This window comes from Equus caballus, chromosome 12 (genome assembly GCF_041296265.1).
Source record: "Equus caballus isolate H_3958 breed thoroughbred chromosome 12, TB-T2T, whole genome shotgun sequence".
NCBI classification, from domain to species: Eukaryota; Metazoa; Chordata; class Mammalia; order Perissodactyla; family Equidae; genus Equus; species Equus caballus.
In genome coordinates, this window is record NC_091695.1 from 44596936 (window position 1) to 44616351 (window position 19416).

The 19416-nt window shown below is 42.4% G+C and overlaps 1 protein-coding gene across 5 annotated transcripts in view; it reads right to left on the reverse strand.

The window, feature by feature from the left end:
* Positions 1-19416, reverse strand: part of KMT5B (lysine methyltransferase 5B) — a 53369-nt gene that overhangs the window by 30698 nt on the left and 3255 nt on the right. For all 5 annotated transcript variants that reach the window (XM_070230226.1, XM_023654596.2, XM_023654597.2 and 2 more), the window contains exon 2: positions 4401-4636. In XM_070230226.1, the coding sequence (XP_070086327.1) occupies positions 4401-4560 (160 nt within the window). In that variant the 5' untranslated portion in view covers positions 4561-4636. The remainder of the gene's footprint in view (positions 1-4400; positions 4637-19416) is intronic.

Sequence of the window (19416 nt, forward strand, 5' to 3'; positions counted from 1 at the left end):
AGAAAGGAGGGCTTATTTCTGGATTCTCAATTCTATTCCATGGATATATGTCTATCCACATGCCAATATAACACTGCTTCATTACTGCAGCTTTGGAGGAAGTTTTGAAACTGAGAATGAGTCCCCCAACTTTGTTCTCTTTCAGGATTGTTTTGGCTATTCTGGGTCTCTTGAATTTCCCTAAGAGTTTTAGGATCAGCTTGTCAATTTCTGCAAAGCAGCCAGTTGCGATTCTGAGCGAGACTGTGTTCACTCTGAGGATCATTTGGGAAGTACTGCCATCTTAACAATATTAAGTCTCCTAATCAATGAACATCAGACGTCTTTCCATTTATTTAGGTCTTCTTTAATTTCTTTCAGTAATGTTTTTTAGTTTTCAAAGTTTTACACTTTCATCATTAAATTTATTACTATTTTTTCTTTTTGATGCTATTGTAAATGAAATTGTTAATTTCATTTTGGCTTGTTCATTGCAAACGTACAGAAATACAATTGATTTTTGTATACTGATCCTGTATCCTGCAACCTTGCTGAACTTCTTTATTAGTTCTAAGCTTTTTAGCGGATTTCTTAGGATTTTCTATACAAGCAACCATGTCATCTGCAAATACATTATTTTACTTCTTCTTTTCCAATCTGAATGCCTTTTAGTTCATTTTCTTGTCTAACTGTTGTGATTAGATCTCTAGTACAATGCTGAATAGAAGTGGTGAGAACAGATATTCTTGTCTTGTTCCCGATCTTTGGGGAAAACCATTTACAGATCTTCTTCAACTAACAATGGGGTTATGTCCCGATAAACCCATCATAAGTTGAAAATATCCGAAGTCAAAAATGCATTTAATACACGTAACCTACCAAACATGATAGCTTAGCCTAATCTCCCTTAAACGTGCTCAGAACACTTATATTAGCCTACAGTTAGGCAAAATCATTTAACACAAAGCCTATTTTATAAGGAAGTGTTGAATATCTCATGCAATTTATTGAATATTGTACTGAAAGTGAAAAACAGAATGGTTGTATGGGTACAGAATAGTTTTAAACGTATCGGTAGTTTACTCTCACGATCACATGGTTGACTGGGGCTGCGGCTCAAGGCTGCTGCCTAGCATCATGAGAGTGTCATACTGCATATCACCAGCCTGGCGAGAGCAAAAGACCAAAATTCAAAGTACAGTTTCTGCTGAATGCATATTACTTTCACAGTATCGTAAAGTTCAAAAATTGTAAGTTGAACCATTGTTAATTTGGGGACCACCTATAGTCTTCCACGATTAAACAGGATGTTAGTGGTGGGTTTTTCATAGATGTCCTTTATCACGTTGAGTATTCCCTTCTATTCCTAGTTTGAGTGTGTTTATCCTGAACAGGTGTTGTCAAATGCCTCTTCTGCATCAGGATGATCGCATGGTTTTCGTCTTTCATTCTATTGATATGATGTATTACATTAATTGACTTTCAGATGTACTCCTGGAATAAATCCCACCTGGTCATGCTGTAGGATCCCTTTCATCTGTTTATGGATTTGGTTTGCTTGTATTTTGTTGATGACTCTTACATCCATATTTATTGGAGATATTGGTCTGTAGTCTTTTCTTGTGATGTCTGGTTTCAGTAGCAGTATAACGCTGGCTCCATCGAAGAACCAGGAAGTGTTCCCTTCCCTTCTATTTTTTGGAACAGCCTGTGGACAACTGGTCTTAATTCTTCTTTAAACATTTGCCATTATTTGCCAAAGACGCCATCTGGGGCTAAAATTTTCTTTGTGGGTAGTATTTTTTTTTTTTTTTTGAGGAAGATCAGCCCTGAGCTAACATCTGCTGCCAATCCTCCTCTTTTTGCTGAGGAAGACTGGCCCTGAGCTAACATCCGTGCCCATCTTCCTCTACTTTATATACGGGACACCTACAATAGCATGGCATGCCAAGCGGTGCCATGTCCACACCTGGGATCTGAACTGGCGACCCCAGGCTGCCAAAGTGGAACGTGCAAATTTAACTGCTGTGCCACCAGGCCGGCCCCAGTAGTACTTTCTTTTAAACTACTGATTCCATTTCTTTACTCGCTATAGGTTTATTCAGATTTTGTATTTCTTCTTGAATCAACTGTGGCAGTTTCTTACTTTCTAGGAATTTGTTCATTTAATCTAAGCTATCTAATTTATTGGCGCACAGTTATTCATAGTATTGTTATAATCCTTTTTATTTCTGTAAGGTCCCCTTTCATTCTTGCTTCTTGAGTCTTCTCCTTTTCTTAGTCAGTCTTGCTTAAAGATTTGTCAATTTTGTTGATCTTCTCAAAGAATGAACGTCTAGCTTTGTTGATTTTCTCTGTTTTCTTTCTATTATTTTGTTAATTTCCACTCTATTATTTCCTTCTTTCTGCTTGCTCTGGGGTTTTGTTTGCTCTTCTTTTTCTGGTATTTTAAGGTGAAAAGGTAGGTTATTGATAGAGTGTTTTCTTTTTTTAAAATATAGGTGTTCACAACTATAAATTTTCCTCTAGGCATTGCTTTAGCTGCATCCCATAAGTTTTGGTATGCTGTATGCTCATTTTCAATCATGTCAAGTAATTTCTCATTTCACTTTTGATTTCTTCTTTATCCCATGGGTTACTTAGGAGTGTGTTAACTTTCACATATTTGTGAATTTCCCAAATTTCTGTTATTCATTTCTAACTTTACTCCATTGTGGTCAGAGAACATACACTGCATAGTTTCAATCCTTTTAAATGTACTGAGGCTAGTTGTATGGTCTACTTTATGGCCTATCCTGAAGAACATCCCACGGGCACTTGGAAGGAATGTGTATTCTGCTATTGTGGTTGTCAGGAAGAGCTGGTTTCGAGTACTGTCCAAGTCTTCTTTCTTGGTTGGTCTTCTGCCTAGTTGTTCTAACCACGATTGAAAGTGGGGTAGTGAAGTCTCCGATTACTGCTGAGTTGTCCGTTTCTCCGTCCATTTTGTCAGTTTTGCTTTGTGTATTTTGCGCCTCTCACGTCAGGTGAAGTCGCTGCAGTTTATCTAACATGGAGCACTGCTTTGTTTCTCTGCATCGCTGGCTCTCTTTTTGCACCATTCTTGCCCAATAACATTCAATGTGATGCTGTCCAGCTTCACATTTTCTGGATTTTTCCAATCTATCCCTCGGAACGTGTCTATACTTGGCAAAGTGTAGCCCACATATCAGTCGTTTTCTAAATTCTTATGTACCTCCAGTAATTAAACTAATTAAGATCTTTTTGCATTATAAGGACAAAAGGAGACCAAGAGCAATTTGTTAAAAAAAAAGAATAAGCTTAAGAGATGCTTATTTGACTGACCAGAGCCAATGCCACTGCCACAGTCACTACATTTCTCAATTTCCCACCACATGCTAAGGGGTAAGGAGGTGTCCATGCAGAGGAGAATCCATTCAGTCCTGGGCTCTCTCCCTATTCCTCTTCCAAGCAGGGATTTCTGTCTGGTTTTTTATAGAAACAGTGACCTGATCTGATGTGGAAAGGTTAAGGGCAATCTGGGCCCAATGAATAGCATAATCCCTAAGAAGTAAAAAGCAAATGAATCAGAACTGGCACAACCTATCTCAAACTGGAGCAAACCCCAGGTTAATCCAAATCTACTGGGAGTAGGCCGGTTCCAACACAAACTACGGCTATTCAGTACTGGCTAGCTTAACCTTAGGGAAAAAAGAAATAGAGAAAGTGTCCTTAACGTGGCATGCCCTTCTGGACGATCTTCATACAGCTGCCTACTCTGGTTTACACTTACCCGGGGCATTTTACTACTCTTAAAGAACTATAAAACATCTATCAAATCTACAGTTTCTCTAACGCTCAACAAGCAGCCTCATTCGCATCAAGAGGTAGAGAGGTAAAAAAGTAACTCGTTATCAACAGTGCTTCACTGTGGGCATAATCCACTGCTCACTCTATATAAAGAGAAGAAATGCTGACAATTTGTGAAGATCCTCTAAATTTCACTTATCATGTGAATCAGAGTTGCCTTTATTATTCATATTACTCTGTAAGTTTTCAAAGAAATAGATAATTATACTTACATCAAATATAAAAAATAGTTTGAACTCAGAATTCAGTAGCAGTACTTTAATATTTTTGTAGAACAAATTAACCATTCAGGTATAAATGCTACAAAATATAAAGTTACGGATATAAAAAATGATTAAGGCTATTAAGCATTAAACTTGAGTTGTACACAATGTTTGATGAGAATAAAATTGATATCACTTTGAAAGAATAAAAATACTATACTGTGAACTGTGAGAACATAAACAAGCGTGTGGGAAACAACAGAGAACAGAATACACGTTAAGAACTGGAAAGAATTTCCGCCCCTGTGACAATCAAAAGAGCGACAGGTTAGATAAGTGTGTACATACATCTGCTCGACCTCCGCTCGCCCGCGGTTCTGCCAGCCTTCACCGTGTCCTTTCCCGTGTGCTGTACTTTGGGTTGAGTCTGCTGATGGTCATTAGACAACTTGCCTCCATTTCTCCTGCCATTCACCACCATGTTCTTGGCTTCTCCCAACCACTTCATACCCACAGACAGCCTGACCCAGGTGCATTTAGTCACTCTCTTCAAATAGCTTAGAGAATAATTTCAATGTTCTCTCCTAACAGAAACAAAATATGGAAAACAAAACAAAACGGGGAGGTAAATACATAAAAGGCCATGCTACACAGACCCTTGAGAAAGATACAAAATATTAAAAGTAACTTAGTAATTCATGTTTCCACTTTTTAAAGACGACCTGGCTCCCCAGCCATGCAGCGTCATGCTGAGGTCTACAGTGCCCCCGACTCTGAGGAAGCACTCACTCCATCAAGCTCATTGCTTGTGCTTCAGACAGGGGCGGTAAATACTAAGTGCTCAATAAATAGTTGCCTTTCAGTCACCGATAAGCAGCCTCTTTGCTCCTTATTACGCTGATACCCAGGTCTACTCTAACAATCTGCTCAAACCGCATGTTTTGGTAACATTCCACCAACTTGGTGAGAAAACTGCAAGGAAGTTCTGTCTTCCATTCTGCGGAAAGCTTAAGAGGCATCTAAGTTACGCTGTGTCCACAACAGCTCTGTTACGTCTTTGTGTTGTTGTTAGTTTGAAGTCAACATTCAAGGCATATAAGGGACCAATATTCAAATATCAAAGCATTACCCATCACGAAATGCCAGCCTTAGCACTCCTTTACAATGGCCACAAAGCTTGAGACGTCATTTGTTAATACAGAGGTATCCCTCACTATCTGAATTCTTACCAGCTGAACTTGGGAACTGAATAATTGGGACAGTGCGAGTTGCTTGGATTCACCAGGACCTTTGGAAGCGAGCGTGTAATACATTATGCCTGTTGGTAACGGAACGAGAAAAAGGATGTCCATGATATCACCTCATTACAGAATTAGGCTTTAGTGTAAATCAAACTAAAAAGGCTCTAAGACAAGAAAGCAAAAAAGAAAAAAAAAAAAGAACTTTAGAACTAACAGGACCTTAAGATCCTAGTACGACGCCTTCAATCTGTAGATGGCACTGAGGCCAGACAGACTGAGGTAACACGCCAATGCCACACAACCGGCCTGTGGCAGGATCAGGCACAGAGCCCAGCACTGCTGCCCAAGGCTCCCTCACCACACCAGAGGGCAACTTCCCTTATTGTTTACAAACACACAGAAAAGTATAAATGATAAATTATATTGAAGTACTCCCAGAAATGTATACCTGGACATGCCTTGAATGATACACAACACAAACGCAAAACACTAACTTTTACTTGACCTCAGATCTCTTTCATGTCACAAGAATCTTGTGTGAATTCAGAGTGGGATAAAATGTGTGTGTGAGTGATTAGGTAAAGAGGTAAAAAATACCTGGTCCATATTAAGGATACTTTTACAATTGTTCTCTAACATGTATTTTTCTCCTCGTTCTTTCACTATTTAAATTCAATAAGTATTTCACTTTAATTGTGCTTATCTTTTGATTCTTATAGGTTTCACTAAACCCAGAATAATACCGCTGCTTAAATAATAGGAAAGGGTGAGTAAAACTATTGGTACATCAGTTATAAGCTAAAGATTTTTCAATTATTACATTTTAACAAATTAAATATAAGACCTGCTATAGATGATCAAATATCCTACATTTACACTTAGAAGAAAAGGCACAGAACTCAAGAGCAGTATACTCCTGAAGCATAAAGGCAAGGGAAGCTTGCAAAAAAGGCAATGCCCCATGACATTCTCACTTTCTCCGGGCCTGGAACAGACGACCTGGCTGGCTGGCTGGCTAACCCCTTCACGTTCCAGGAAGCCTTCCTTGCCCCTCACGCCAAATCCAGGCAGACACTGCTACGAAACTAAAGCAAAAGCCCCATGTTGCTACACAGCAATGGTGTCTGCCTCCTTAACTGACTGAGAGTTCCTGGGGTCAAGAATTTATTTTTCTTTTCTCTAGCACAGCACACAGTAGATCAGAGGCACTCAAGTGATTAAAGAATAAATAAATGAGGTTGTGGTTTAAACCACCTAACAGAAACTGTACTTCTGTATTTTTTACACTGTAAATTAAAGTGACAACCTGCCCTCTTCAAATCCTCTTCTTTCTCAAGGTGCGCGTGCTGTTAAAGGCAGCGAGAGAAGCTGCTGCGCAGGCACAGGTCCCACAGGAGTCACTGCCGCCACCGCCAGCACCCCTGCCCCACCACTGTGCTTTCGGGACCATCCCCTAGTTCTGCAGCTCTACAGAGCAAGGACGAGAAGGACAAGGTAAAGCGCCTTTGGTCCTTTAGGAAACCCATCTCAAGAATGCACACATGTGACACACAACTTAGGGATAATGACTCAAGAATGTGTTTTTAAGATTATTCAGAGCCCTAATATTCCTCCACAAGACATGAAATGTAACTATCCAGAACAGAAAAGAGCAACATAGCCTGAGACAGAATTAAGAGACAAAAGAAACAGCAAGTCATCTCCCCACAGAGAATCCTTAAGTGCTAACCGAGACGCCCACTCAGGGAGAAACAGCAGAGAAGGTGGGATGAGAGCCCACCCGGGTTTCAGTGAACCCTCCAGGTGATTCTGCCGCCAGCTCCAGTGTGAGAACCTCTGTTCCAAGTTACTCATCCAGTCACCTGACCACCGTTAGCGCAAAGAACAGATGCCAACACTTTAAGAAAAATGATGGCATAAAAAATTTTAATTTGAGGAAATTATACCTATCAATCTAATTTTTTTCCTAAGAATTACAAAAAGCTCACCAATAAATCATTTCAGCAGCACATTTCAGCGCAGTTTATGGAACTCAGACTGAGATCCACTCTAACGTATACATAATTACAACTACATGTGCGTGAATGACCCAAGGCGGAGCAAACGCACAACCCGGGCCTCACTCACATCGCGGTCAACTGATACGATTTTGCTTCACCTTAGGGGGCGCCAGTGCAACGGGCACTCTGTCCCTCACAGACGCGGCTGGACTGCACCAGTATGAACACACCGCGCACGTCTGATCTATCCTCACAGAGGCTCCGATACTTTCCACACATCCAGATAACAACGGCTGTCATTAAGGCAAAAGACACTACTTAAGCTCACAGGGGAATATTGTGTAAAAGTAGTTTTAGTAAAGCTATCAGAAATTTGGGGGCTTCTTATAAATTTTTAGCTCAAAATGAATATATACTCTAATCATCAGGTCATCGTTCGTTCTGCCCTCACGAGAGTGGAATCCGTTCCGTTGCCTCGATCTTTCCGATAAGACTACAAGCCAGAAGAATACTTACATATGAAAGGTGGAGACGGAATTTTCAAAGCCAACAGGAGCCGACGTTGCGGGCGCCTGTGGAGACACAGGGCTGCAGACACTGGGTGGCCAGCAAAGCCTAAAGCCTTCCCGGCTCCCACAAAGGTCCCCCAACATAAACACGGGTGCAGTCTCTGGCTTGGAACACAGCTGGATTACATGGAAATACCACATGGTCTTGGCTTGGTTGATAGTGTCTGAGTTAACTGGCCACTGACTATATTTAGAAGTAAAAATTAACTCAAATTTATCCCAAAACTGGCCAAAAAAAAACCTTCAAAAAAGGAGTACTGACCACTCCTTAAATGGCATAACTGCTACAGATCTTTCTCTGTTCTGGTTTCCCAATATAAAAATCAGGAAAATTATTAGACATCTACTATATTCCAGACACTGTTCCAGGCACTGAGGATGCAGCAAAGAACAAAACAAGGTTTCTGCCCTCATTTGGGCTTATATCCTAATGAAGAAAGCCCTGGAAAATAACAAATTAACAAATAATGCCCGCACCTTGGAGAAAATAATGCCATTTCCAAGTGGCAGGGAGTGTCTGGGTGGAGCAGGGCGTGATGGGGAAAGGCACACAGCACTGGGAGAGCGCACCAGGCAGAGGGCAAGCACATAGCTGAGGGGAAAAGCAGCTGGAGTGTCTGAGCGACAGCACAGAGCCCAGAGCGGCTGGAGCAGAGTGAGGGGGAGCGAGGGGCAGCAGGGAGGCCAGCGAGCTGCCAGAAGCAACAGCATGTAACAGAGAGCCTCAAAGCCACTGCTGACATGGGGGCACTGACTCAGTGAGGACAGCAGAGGAGGGCCCCAGTCCAAGTGACAGTTCTGAAGGCCTATGCTAGGCTTGCTCTGTGGAGAGGGGCTCACAAACGACTGCTTTTAAAAAAGTAGTTTTGATGAAGCTACTAATAATTTGGGGGGCCAAGAGAGAAAGTGCCCATTAAGAGACGACTGCAATAAACCAGAGAAGAGACACCAGCGGCTGGCAGTGGCAGAGGTGGCGAGGAGTGGTTAGTTTCAGGCTCTTTTCTGACGGTTTTGCTGATACACAGGATCTGCTAACAGACTGTGGGAAAGAAAGAGAACTCAAGTATGTCTCCAAAGTGGAGCTGGAATGAGTACTTGCGGGGGGGACAAAGGCTACAGAAGACCGGGTTTGGCGGGGCTCGTCGGGGTCAGGGGGAGTTCGGTTTGGTCATGTCTGATGCCCACTAGAGACCAAGCGGAGATGCTGAGAGGCAGCAGGATACAAGGGCCTGGAGAACAGGTCCAGGCAGGCTATATAAACTTGGGGTCTGAGTACTAATGGTATTCAAGCCATGGGACAAGAGGACTTCACCTAGGGAGTGAGTACAGATAAAAGAAGTCTAAAGACAGAGGGGGCGGACACCCTAACAGAGCAGCAAAGGATACTGCAAGGAGCAACTAGTGAGCAAGGAGGAGCAGCAGGAGCCAACTAGGGGCCAGGGCCCACGAAGGGAGGACCCACCCGGGCAGAGACGACAAGGCTCACAAGGCAAATCTCTCTCTCTTTTTTAAAGATTGGCACCTGAGCTAACAACTGTTGCCAAACTTTTTTTTTTTTTTTAATTCTTCCTCCAAAAGCCCCCCAGTACATAGTTATGGATTCTAGTTGTGGGTCCCCCTGGTTGTGCCATGTGGGATGCCGCCTCAGCATGGCTTGATGAGCGGTGCCATGTCCATGCACAGGATCCAACCTGGCGAAACCCCGGGCAGCCAAAGCGGAGCGCATGATTACATTATTTATAACAATTATATCAATTGTTTCAAGTAAGAGAAAAAGAGTAGAAATTTCATTTACCAGAAGAAACATATGTAAATTAAATTCAGAGGGGGGGCGAGGATGGGAACAGGACAGTTAATTTGAAAGCAGTACGCCTTGAGAGAGTTTATAAGGATCATTGTTTAAAAAAATGTTTTTAAACTAAAGGATTAGTTAATTCTCTGGACTGGAGTGATAAAGATCGATCAAGTGTGGTAATGGAGTGAATTCCTGAGGGTACTGTGCACGGTTCTGCTCCCTCTCACAAAAATGATGCAACCAGGCTCTAAGGAAACGCAGTTGCGACGATGCTCCAGGACAGGCAGCACCATTCCTGAGAGGTTTACCTGACACTGAAGTCAACAGGAAAGGAAGACTCACACTTCACGTGCTTTCACTGGACCAACAGGCAGGAAAGGAAGCACGCACTTCAGATTCTAGTACCAAATACAAATCAAAGGGCAGCAACGTAGGATAAGACAAAATATACTTGCAAACTGCTAAAATGAGAGTTGCATTTAAAGAGCAAAGTATTCAAAGAAGAAACGTCTAATCATATTACAATACCACTAAGGTAAAAAGCGCACACACGCCCCACCATGCACTCCAGATCACTAACAGCAATGGCTATCCTTGGGGGAATGGGGTTAACATTAAAAATTTTTCCAAAATGTTTACAGTGAACTTATTATTTACAATTAGAAACAAACAACCCCTGATATTTGAAAAAGTTTCAAAAGCAAGCACAGAGCTGATGCACAAAAACTGCGCTTGGCTCATGGAAAGCACCCTCTCTGTTCGCGGCACTGCCCGGCCCTCCTATCCTTCCACTGCCCCTTGATGCACACGAAGGGGATTATCAGCTATTCAGCGACTTCTGAGTTAACTGCTCGTGCACAATTTGAGAACTCTGGTTCCAACTCTTTCTTACATAAAACGTTAGACAGGAGTTTTGTGTTGAATGTCCTAAATGCAAATCAGGATTTTCAAAAATCTGTCAGAAAAATGAAAACATGGATTCGGAAAGATTATCAAGAATGTTAACATAATTCCCACAACAGCACCAAGAGCTCTAGCCAGTGTACACGGTGAACTTGTCCATAGTTTATCTTAAAGAAATTATCCAGTGGCAAGGAAAAAATCCCTAAGTGGTTGAAAAGGAAGAGGTAACACGTTTTTAAAAAGCAGGCTCCAGCTTGCTAGAGGACTTTTGGAAATCTTTATTGACAAAAAGCAGAGCAAACATGTTTCAAGTGATTCAGCTACAATTTGCTAAGAAAACAATCCAATACACCAAATGGTTAATGGTATTATCTCTGGAGAATGATTACAAGCAATTTTTACCTGTTACATGATATATTCTTCAAAAGGTTCAACTTTTCAAAATGGGCACATATTACTCTTATAACAAAAAATTTAAAGATATACATAAAAAGGAAAATAAAGCAGACTTCACAAAAATCCTTCTGCATCATTCACAAGTATGTAAGTTAAAGCCAATTTTTAAAATCTTAAATACAGCAATTCAAAAATCAAACTTCTAGGGCGATCTGTCACTGAAATACTTCAAGTTTTCGACGCCTTCGCTCCTGGATTTTCTGATGCTCAAGCGTCACAATCCCAGACTCTCAGGAGCTTGATGTTTAAAACAAGCACAAGGAAGAGAAGCACAAATAAAAAGCATGGAAATGAGAGAAAGCACTGTCCAAAGAGGAAATCAAAAACAAACACTCACACCCCAACAGACAAAAGAACCCACACGGACCAGGAGCGAGACTATGAGGCTGGTATCACTTCCAACAACGTCCCAGAAGAAGAGTGAAAAACCAATTTCCCCTTCTAGGGCCTCACATGTCTGGCCTATCTTGCATGTGAAAATTACATGCAATATAGCAACAACACAAGTATTCTGAGATTGTTACGAACTACCAATAACAGACCTTACCTTAGCAATGCCTACCAGGTCCTGCAGGACCCAGCCCCACCTGTCCCTGCCCTTGCTCCTGCTGATTCTCTGGACACAGCCTAGCTGACAGCCCTCTCGCGTGTGAGGCATCTCCCCACCACAGGGTCTTTGCACTTGGGATGCTGCCACCTGCCTGCCAGGCCCGCCCATCTCCCAGTCCTCCGCCCCCCAGACTGCCTTGCTACATACTTTAACATTTTCCTTTCATGGTGCTTATGACAACAGTACTCACTTTATGAATCACTTAATGACACCTGCCTTCCGCCTGTGGCATAAACCAGCTAAGGCACACTTTCACATCACTAGAACCCAGCACCAGGCCCAACACACTGCAGGTGGACTCACACCACATCCCCCTTTCTAGTCTCAAACCAACTGCCACATATAAGCCCAAGCGTTCAGCAGTTCTTTCCCTCAAAACTAAAGTTACAAAAGGACTCTACAACACAGCAAAGAACTCCAAATCAGTCCGTATGAACGGCTGTTCCAAATCCACCTGCAATCACTACATAGCCAAAGTTCCACGGAATCCTATAGGAATAATTCATACGCTCAGGCCAATATGAGAGCCCTGCAAAGCTATCAGAAGCACTTGTGGTCAACATTCCATCACAAGACTACAAGGCACTTTGACAGGGCAATTGCTCAGTTGCCAATTTGTTAGAAAACTACCATGAATTCATGATCACTTTATCCTTAAAACTTGCTCCAATAAGTACTGTTGCTGGAAAATGAATCTCACCTGAGAATTTAGATGACTTGTCCGAGTTCAGCCAGTGCTATGAAAGAAAAGACCTGGAGATTTTTTTCTTTCTTTCTCTCTTTTTGGTGAGGAAGACTGTTGCTGAGCTAACTACCATCTGTGCCAATCTCCCCCTATTTCATATGTGGGACACCACCACAGCATGGCTCACTGAGCACCCTGGATCCGAACCCACGAACCCTGGGCCACTGAAGCAGAGCACACGAACTTAACCACTACGCCACTGGGCTGGCCCCTGACTTTCGTTTTTCTGAATTCACAATTAAGCCGTTACCTAAGGCAGAGCTGTTGCTGTAAGACTGGCACTGTCATGCAAATTCAATGCTAACGTGGTATCTAGCAGCACACTCCAGAGCAAAGAATAGGAATTATGCTCATAAAACAATCGATTACTAATATCATTTTACTACAAGTACCATTTCTGCTTTCCTCTTCTAGCTTTCATAGGGTCAAGCCCACATGTTTCGGCTCAGCGAATTTAGCAGCCTTCCCAAGCAGCCTTAGGTGGTAAAGCCCCGTTAGGAGCAGTAAGGAAATGGCCCCCACTTCCAAACAGTTTTCCACCAATGTGCTAACAATGCCCGCCCACCCCCTGTGAGGACAGAACGATGGCAGAGCCAGCTCCACCAATCGTGCTGCACTGGCTGCGCTAACTGCTCTACCGGAGAACGCAGGAGGCCGGAAAACCATCTCCAAAGACGTCAGGTCGTAACCTGGAACCCACCAATGCTAGCTTATAAGGAAAAGGGTCTTTGGAGATGTGATTAAATTATGGATTTTGAGGTAAAAGAGACTATCCTAGTGGGCCCTAAATGCCATCACACACAGAGGACAGGCAAAGACGGGGTGATGCGGCCAAGCAGAGGAACGCCACAGTGACCAGAGCTGGAGGAGGCAAGGAGCAGACTCGGGCGTAGAGCCTTGGGAGAGGGCCCTGCCCACACCTGGACTCCAGCTGAGGGGGAGTGGCGGTGAACTTCTGGGCTCCAGCACTGTGAGGGCATTTCTGTTGTTGGAAGCCAAGTTTGTGGTAATTTGTTACAGCACCCACAGAGAACTAATACAGAGACCACGAACAATTAACCAAAGTCAAAAGGCTTTACGGTTAACAGACTCCAGAAATACATACAATTCCAATGTCACAGGAACAGAGATTTTAAACACCTTTCTAAAAACGACTTTTTAAGTTGTTTTATGTACACTCTTAAAAAGTCATTTTCTCTCTTCAAACGCAGGTATGACACACGGCTCCAGAGAGCGCTATGTGGATTCGGAAGATAAAGCTGGTGTCTCAATTACACATCTAATTACTCACGCACTGTGCTTAAGGCCCATTAACCAAGACCTTCCTTAGAAGTGTTATGATCCAATATTTTTATATTTATATAAAAACTTACAATAAAAATGAAAACGAAAACTATTAGAATTTTTCATTTAGCAGAACATTTTGAACAGCAGAGTATCTACTACTGGTAAATCTACAACCAGACGTTTACAACACTTGCTTATTCGGCCACTGATCTACCGCTGGGCAAGTATCAATGCCTCTCTAACTGCCTCATCACAGAAAATACTGCTTCACAGTTTACTTATCCATGTCTAACCTGTATCACAACAAAGGATTCCATCTAAGAAAGATTCGTGTCTCCAACTGTCTCAGGAGGTATTTCTAAAATAAAAGTTTTAGCAGGTGTGGTTGTTGAGGGGAATTCTGCCCCAAAAAAGCCTGCCTCCTCACCTCTCTGTATGGGCTCCATCTGCTTACCTGGTAGCGCCTGTAAGTAAAAGCAAGGAGGCTTCCTTTCTCACTTTCCTCTGAGACCCAAACAGGATTTTACTTTTCTATTAACAGACGCCACCTTGTGTCAAAAGTCTGTAGTACAGCCCACAGTTGCTCAGTTAGAAGCTGAGAGGTCAGTAGAACAAATAATCAATTCTTACTGGGCAAAGGCAAGGATGAGGAAAAACTTCCAAAAGGCGATTCTTGCGCTGGATCTTAAAGGCCCAGACTGCATCTGCCAGGCGGTGGACTCTGCCGGAGGCAGTGCACACAGTGGTTGAGGATGTGGCTCTGGATGGAGGCAAGACCCCTGGGTCCCACCCTGGCTCCATTCATTACTCTCCAGCAGTGTGACCACGGGCAAGTCATTTACCCTCACTAAAGCCTCATTAGTAACATGAAAACAGCGCCTACCTCTTCGGCTTGGCACAAGGATTAAGTGAGCAGAAATTGCTAATCAAAGTCTCCAACTGTTTCTTCTTTTCAAGTAACGAAGGCAGAAACAAAGAGGGCCAGACACGACGATGCACTACTCTACTCGCAAAACTTTCAGTCAAGTAGACATTTCCTCTCCATGCCTCATCTACCGTAACTCCCACAAGAAAAAAAACCCACATCGTCTCATCCATGGAAAAAAGTACAGATTTTCAAGAGAATAAAAAAGGACTGGGGGGGGGGATGCTAATTTATGACACAGAGCTGAGATCAGCTTTGCTTTTCCTACTGCTCCTGAAGAGAAGGCATGTGACTTCCTTCCGGCAACAATGTATAATTAAAAACCACGCCAAACTACGCCTCCCATATCAACATGCACAGGGACCACAGATTCTGTTACAGTGGAATTTAGCTTGTTGTGTATCTGGTAAAACTTTACTTTTTCCTACTGTAACTCCATTTTTAAAAACAACAAATAATAGCTCTTCCATTCATTTAGTGCTTCCTATATTCATTTTATCATTTAATTCTCACACCCTGTGAAGTAGGTACTTTTTTTCGGTTATACAGATGACAGGTTGGAGAATTTGCTCAGTCGTACTCCAGAAAGGACCCCACTGGGAGAAAAGCACGATTGGAGGCAGAGGGAGCAGTTAGAAAGTTAAATGCAACAGTAGCAGTGGGTGGGGAAAGAGAAAAGCTCCAGTGTTTCAAATGTAAGCTCCACAAGACCTGGTAACAAATTAGATACAGGTGGTGAGAGACAAGAGAGGAAATAGCTGAGTCAGAAATCTCTAGCTGCGGCAAAAGTTTCAGTTGGGGAGACTGCAAGATTGTCATTAACTGAGTTAGGGACTACAGAAGGAATGTTTGCAGAAAAGATGAGAAAGTTTGGATTTGATACATCTGAAGTGGGGGCGGGGCACCACCCAGGTGAAGTTGTCATGTTAGAAGTCAGGATAGAAGTGGGGACTGTGAAGAGATTAACATTAATAAAAGGACTTTACAGTTTACCAAGCATTTCAACATTATCTCAATTCAAAGAATCATAGAACTGCAGAACAACAAGTCTTACATTAAAAGAAATAGGCTCGGGCAGATAAATTCCCTGCCCAAAGCAATTCACTTCTTCTGACCAAAAAAAATTCTGAGCTTTATCATGGGCAGTTAGAGGAAAGAAAGAAGCAGAGGGAAGAGAGAAGGAAATAAAATGAGCAGCAGACACACACTGGCCCTGCAAGAGAGAGAGAGATCTTGCAAAGCAGCATCCCCACTAAGAGCGTTTGGGGACATGTGCTGTTCAGTGCTTAGCACAGTGTCCAACACACAGCTAAAAGAAGTCTGCTCATGACGCGAGCGAAGAACCGAAGGACGCAGGGCTGACTTGGCAGTCCTCAGCACAACACAGACCCCTCTTAGCTCTCACTTTCTGGGCAGCATTTCACACTACTGCTCTGCTGTGATCCAAGAGCTGGGCTTATAACTTCACGTGCATCACCTCATTTTCTTCCATCACAGTCATTTAACATATACAATATGTTCAATATACTCATTAACATATAAAGAATCAAATTATATCATAAAAATATTAAGTATATACAATAACATATACAATACTACTATCATCCTCGTTTTACAAATGAGAGCAAGCCTTGAGAATTAGAAAACACTTAAGCCAAGGCTGGGCTGAGAGAGGCTGTACATTCTTGACAACAAACAAGAAAGCAATACAATCCTGACTCAAATTTTTAAGCATACTTTGTCCCATATTTGAAGAATAAGACCCTAGAACAAAATAGGCATGGTTCCTGATTTCATGGAGCTCAGAGTATAGCGTGGGAAGAGACACAATCCAATAAGTCTGAAACTATAATTCTGGTGAGAGCTATAAAGGAAACAAATAGGATGTCAGAAGAGAGAATAATGTAGGAATAGACTGTAGATTGGATGATCAGGGAAAATACATCAAAAGGATAAATATAGAAACATACCCTTTTCAGGGGGAGGATCAAAAACACTCCTTGTATCTATCTACAGCCACCAAACAAATATTTTCTGAGGCAACTGGCTTTGTCTAAACCCTCCCAGATACTGAGGTCTGTTTCCGCTTCTCTTTTAAGTGGGGGGGGAGAGGTTTCCCTGTGGGCTCTCCAGCCCCACATTCCACTGGCTCACTGGCTGAAGGATCAGGCCCTCCTTTACTCCTCAGTCAGGGGAGCCTTCTTTTCCTAAAAGTAGGTTCGTTTTCTTGATAAAAATGTCTATTTCTCCACACCTGAAACAAAAACCATTTCCTTAAAAATCCAAACACTCCTCAGAGCTCATTAAACTGTATGAGACACTTCAACCTTGTTATACAAATCAGAGAGACAAAACGAATCACTCTGCAGACCTAGAATCCACTGAATCCAACATTTACCAAGAACCCACTGGGAGCCACTGGGCACTGTTCATGGTGCTGGAATCCTGGTTGTGTCCAGGGAGCACTAGAGGGCGCACGAGAGCTTCAGCTTTCAGGAAAATGGGGCAGGGCTACTAGGTGAATGGGGAAGCCTGTGAAAACTCAGCATCCAAAAAACAGGGCAGAAGGGTGCAGAATAGGAAGCAGAATGACCCTTCACTGAAGCGGCCTTCCGCCTAAGACCAGTGCCATTAGAAATCTGCGGACTGGGCGTTCCTATAAAGATGGTGCGAACTGCAATATAGGTTGGCTTCACCCTAATACACGACGGAGGGGTTCACCAGCTTGGCAACCCCACAGGCAGGTGAGAAAGATCTCATCACTACAAATGAGATGGCTAAAGCTCAGAAACAAAGTTGCTTTTCTGAAGTCAAACTGCTATTAGGTGGTGAGGCTGGGTCTAAAACCCTTGTGTTTACACTGCAGTCGGGGGTTTACTGCAATACTTGAGGCACATGTGCATCACCCGTAAATAAAGAGGCTTAGCACTAGGGAACACCCTGGGCTAGTTATTTTTCTCTTCAGTATACTACTAGAATACAGAAAAGAACACAACTTGCAGAGATGCAATTGACAAGGAGCCATATAGACATTAAGAATCATGCTTTTGAGACCACTGATACACCCTAGTCTCTCAATTCTAAAACCCAAGTGATTGTAAGCTATACCATCAATTTATTAACATGCCAAAAAGAGAGGAAAAACCACAGGGAATATACAAATGAATTATGCAAACCTATTAGAGAGATGTCGAAGTATGATTAAAATAGCTCTCAGAAGTGAGAACATAGGATGGCAATTAAGTGTAAAAGATGAAGTATAACTTAGGATTACAGCGGTCTCAGAGGCTAATGCTTAGTTATTTTACAGACGAAGAAGCTGAGGCTTGGCCCTGTCAATGTCTTACACAGATAATGACAGAGCAGCGCTGACTCCTACCCCACTGGTCCTTCAACCAGCCCCAGAATGACATGTACAGATGGTCATCATCATCACACGGAACCCTAGAAGACTGCGTGGCGTTTGAGTTTTGTCCTGCACAGGCACCAGCCAGCCCCAAACCTGGCTGGCAGACGCAGGAGCCCGAGGCAGTGAGCGCCCAAACTGGTCTGGTGGTCCTAGGAAGCCTTTAGCACGATGGAAGGAAAATTGTGATGCAAAAGATAATTTAGTGCATGAATGACCATGGATCAGTGACTTTTTTCTCCCTTTTGTGAGACTATTTTAAGAGTTAACGCAAATGGTTCCTGGTTCCATCACCAACTATATAAAGATGATATACCCTGTCTAACTCACTGCCTCCAAGCAATATGAGGATCAAAAGAAATTTTTTTAAAAAGCTAATGTTGGACATTAATGTGGATTTACAAAAATAAGGTGATGAGTTTTTCCTGTACAGATGGATTTGCTCTATAGCACGCCTTTAAAATAGTAAAATTCTGTAATGTATTTAAAATAAGATGTGCATGACTAAAATTTGGGAACGTGTCTGTTGAATAAAATAAGATATTTTTGTAAGTGAAAGTGCTTTCTTTAATTTGACTAGGACAAAGAGAAAGTCGGATCACATTCACAGAGAAATACAGGGCTAGAGAGTGACCAGGCATGACCCTCCCTCTCAGCCCACACCCCTCATCTTCCAGGAAAGACCGAATAACGGGGCAGAGAAGGGGCGACAACAAGAACTAAAGTAAAAACAGAACTGTAGTTTTTTTGGAGCGGGGAGGAGGAGTGTAGAGTTTGTAGAAAGAATTTAAAGAAAGCTGTTAATCTTCCCCCGGTTAAAACTCCTTTGGTCACAGCCCTAGGGTGCTCCCTGCCTGTCTGCTAGAACCCCTCCTTGGACAGCTTGCTCGGTGGAATGCAGCCATTAAAACTGCAGGGTTTAATTCACATTTCAAACTTAAGAGCCTGAGACAGGAAGTATATGCCTTAAGATTTTAAAGCTGGCAGTCTATCCAAGACAGAAATTACTTTTCAAATCACTGTGTTCTAACACTTAGAGCCCCTAAGGCTTGCGATTGGAAGTGCACTGGTTGGTTTTAAGTTTTATCCTGTAATAATTTGGGCTTGTGCTTCTTGTAGCAATTAAAACTGTTTCCTAAACCAAACACGTCAGTAAAATAAGTTTTTTCCCCCTCAAAAGTAAATAAAAATCACGCTGAAAAAATAAGTTATATTTTATACAAAACCTTATTTCGATTGCATAGAGCTGTATCTCGGATACAACTACCCTGCTCTCTCCTCACATTTACTTAGTAAATCTGTGTGACCAAGTGTGTCACAGTGGAGCAAAGATACATGGTCCTTGTCTTTAACGCTGTGTGGAAGACTCAATAATTAGAGTGTTCTGGAGCTGACACGGTCTTGTAACTCTGGCCCACGGAGGAGAA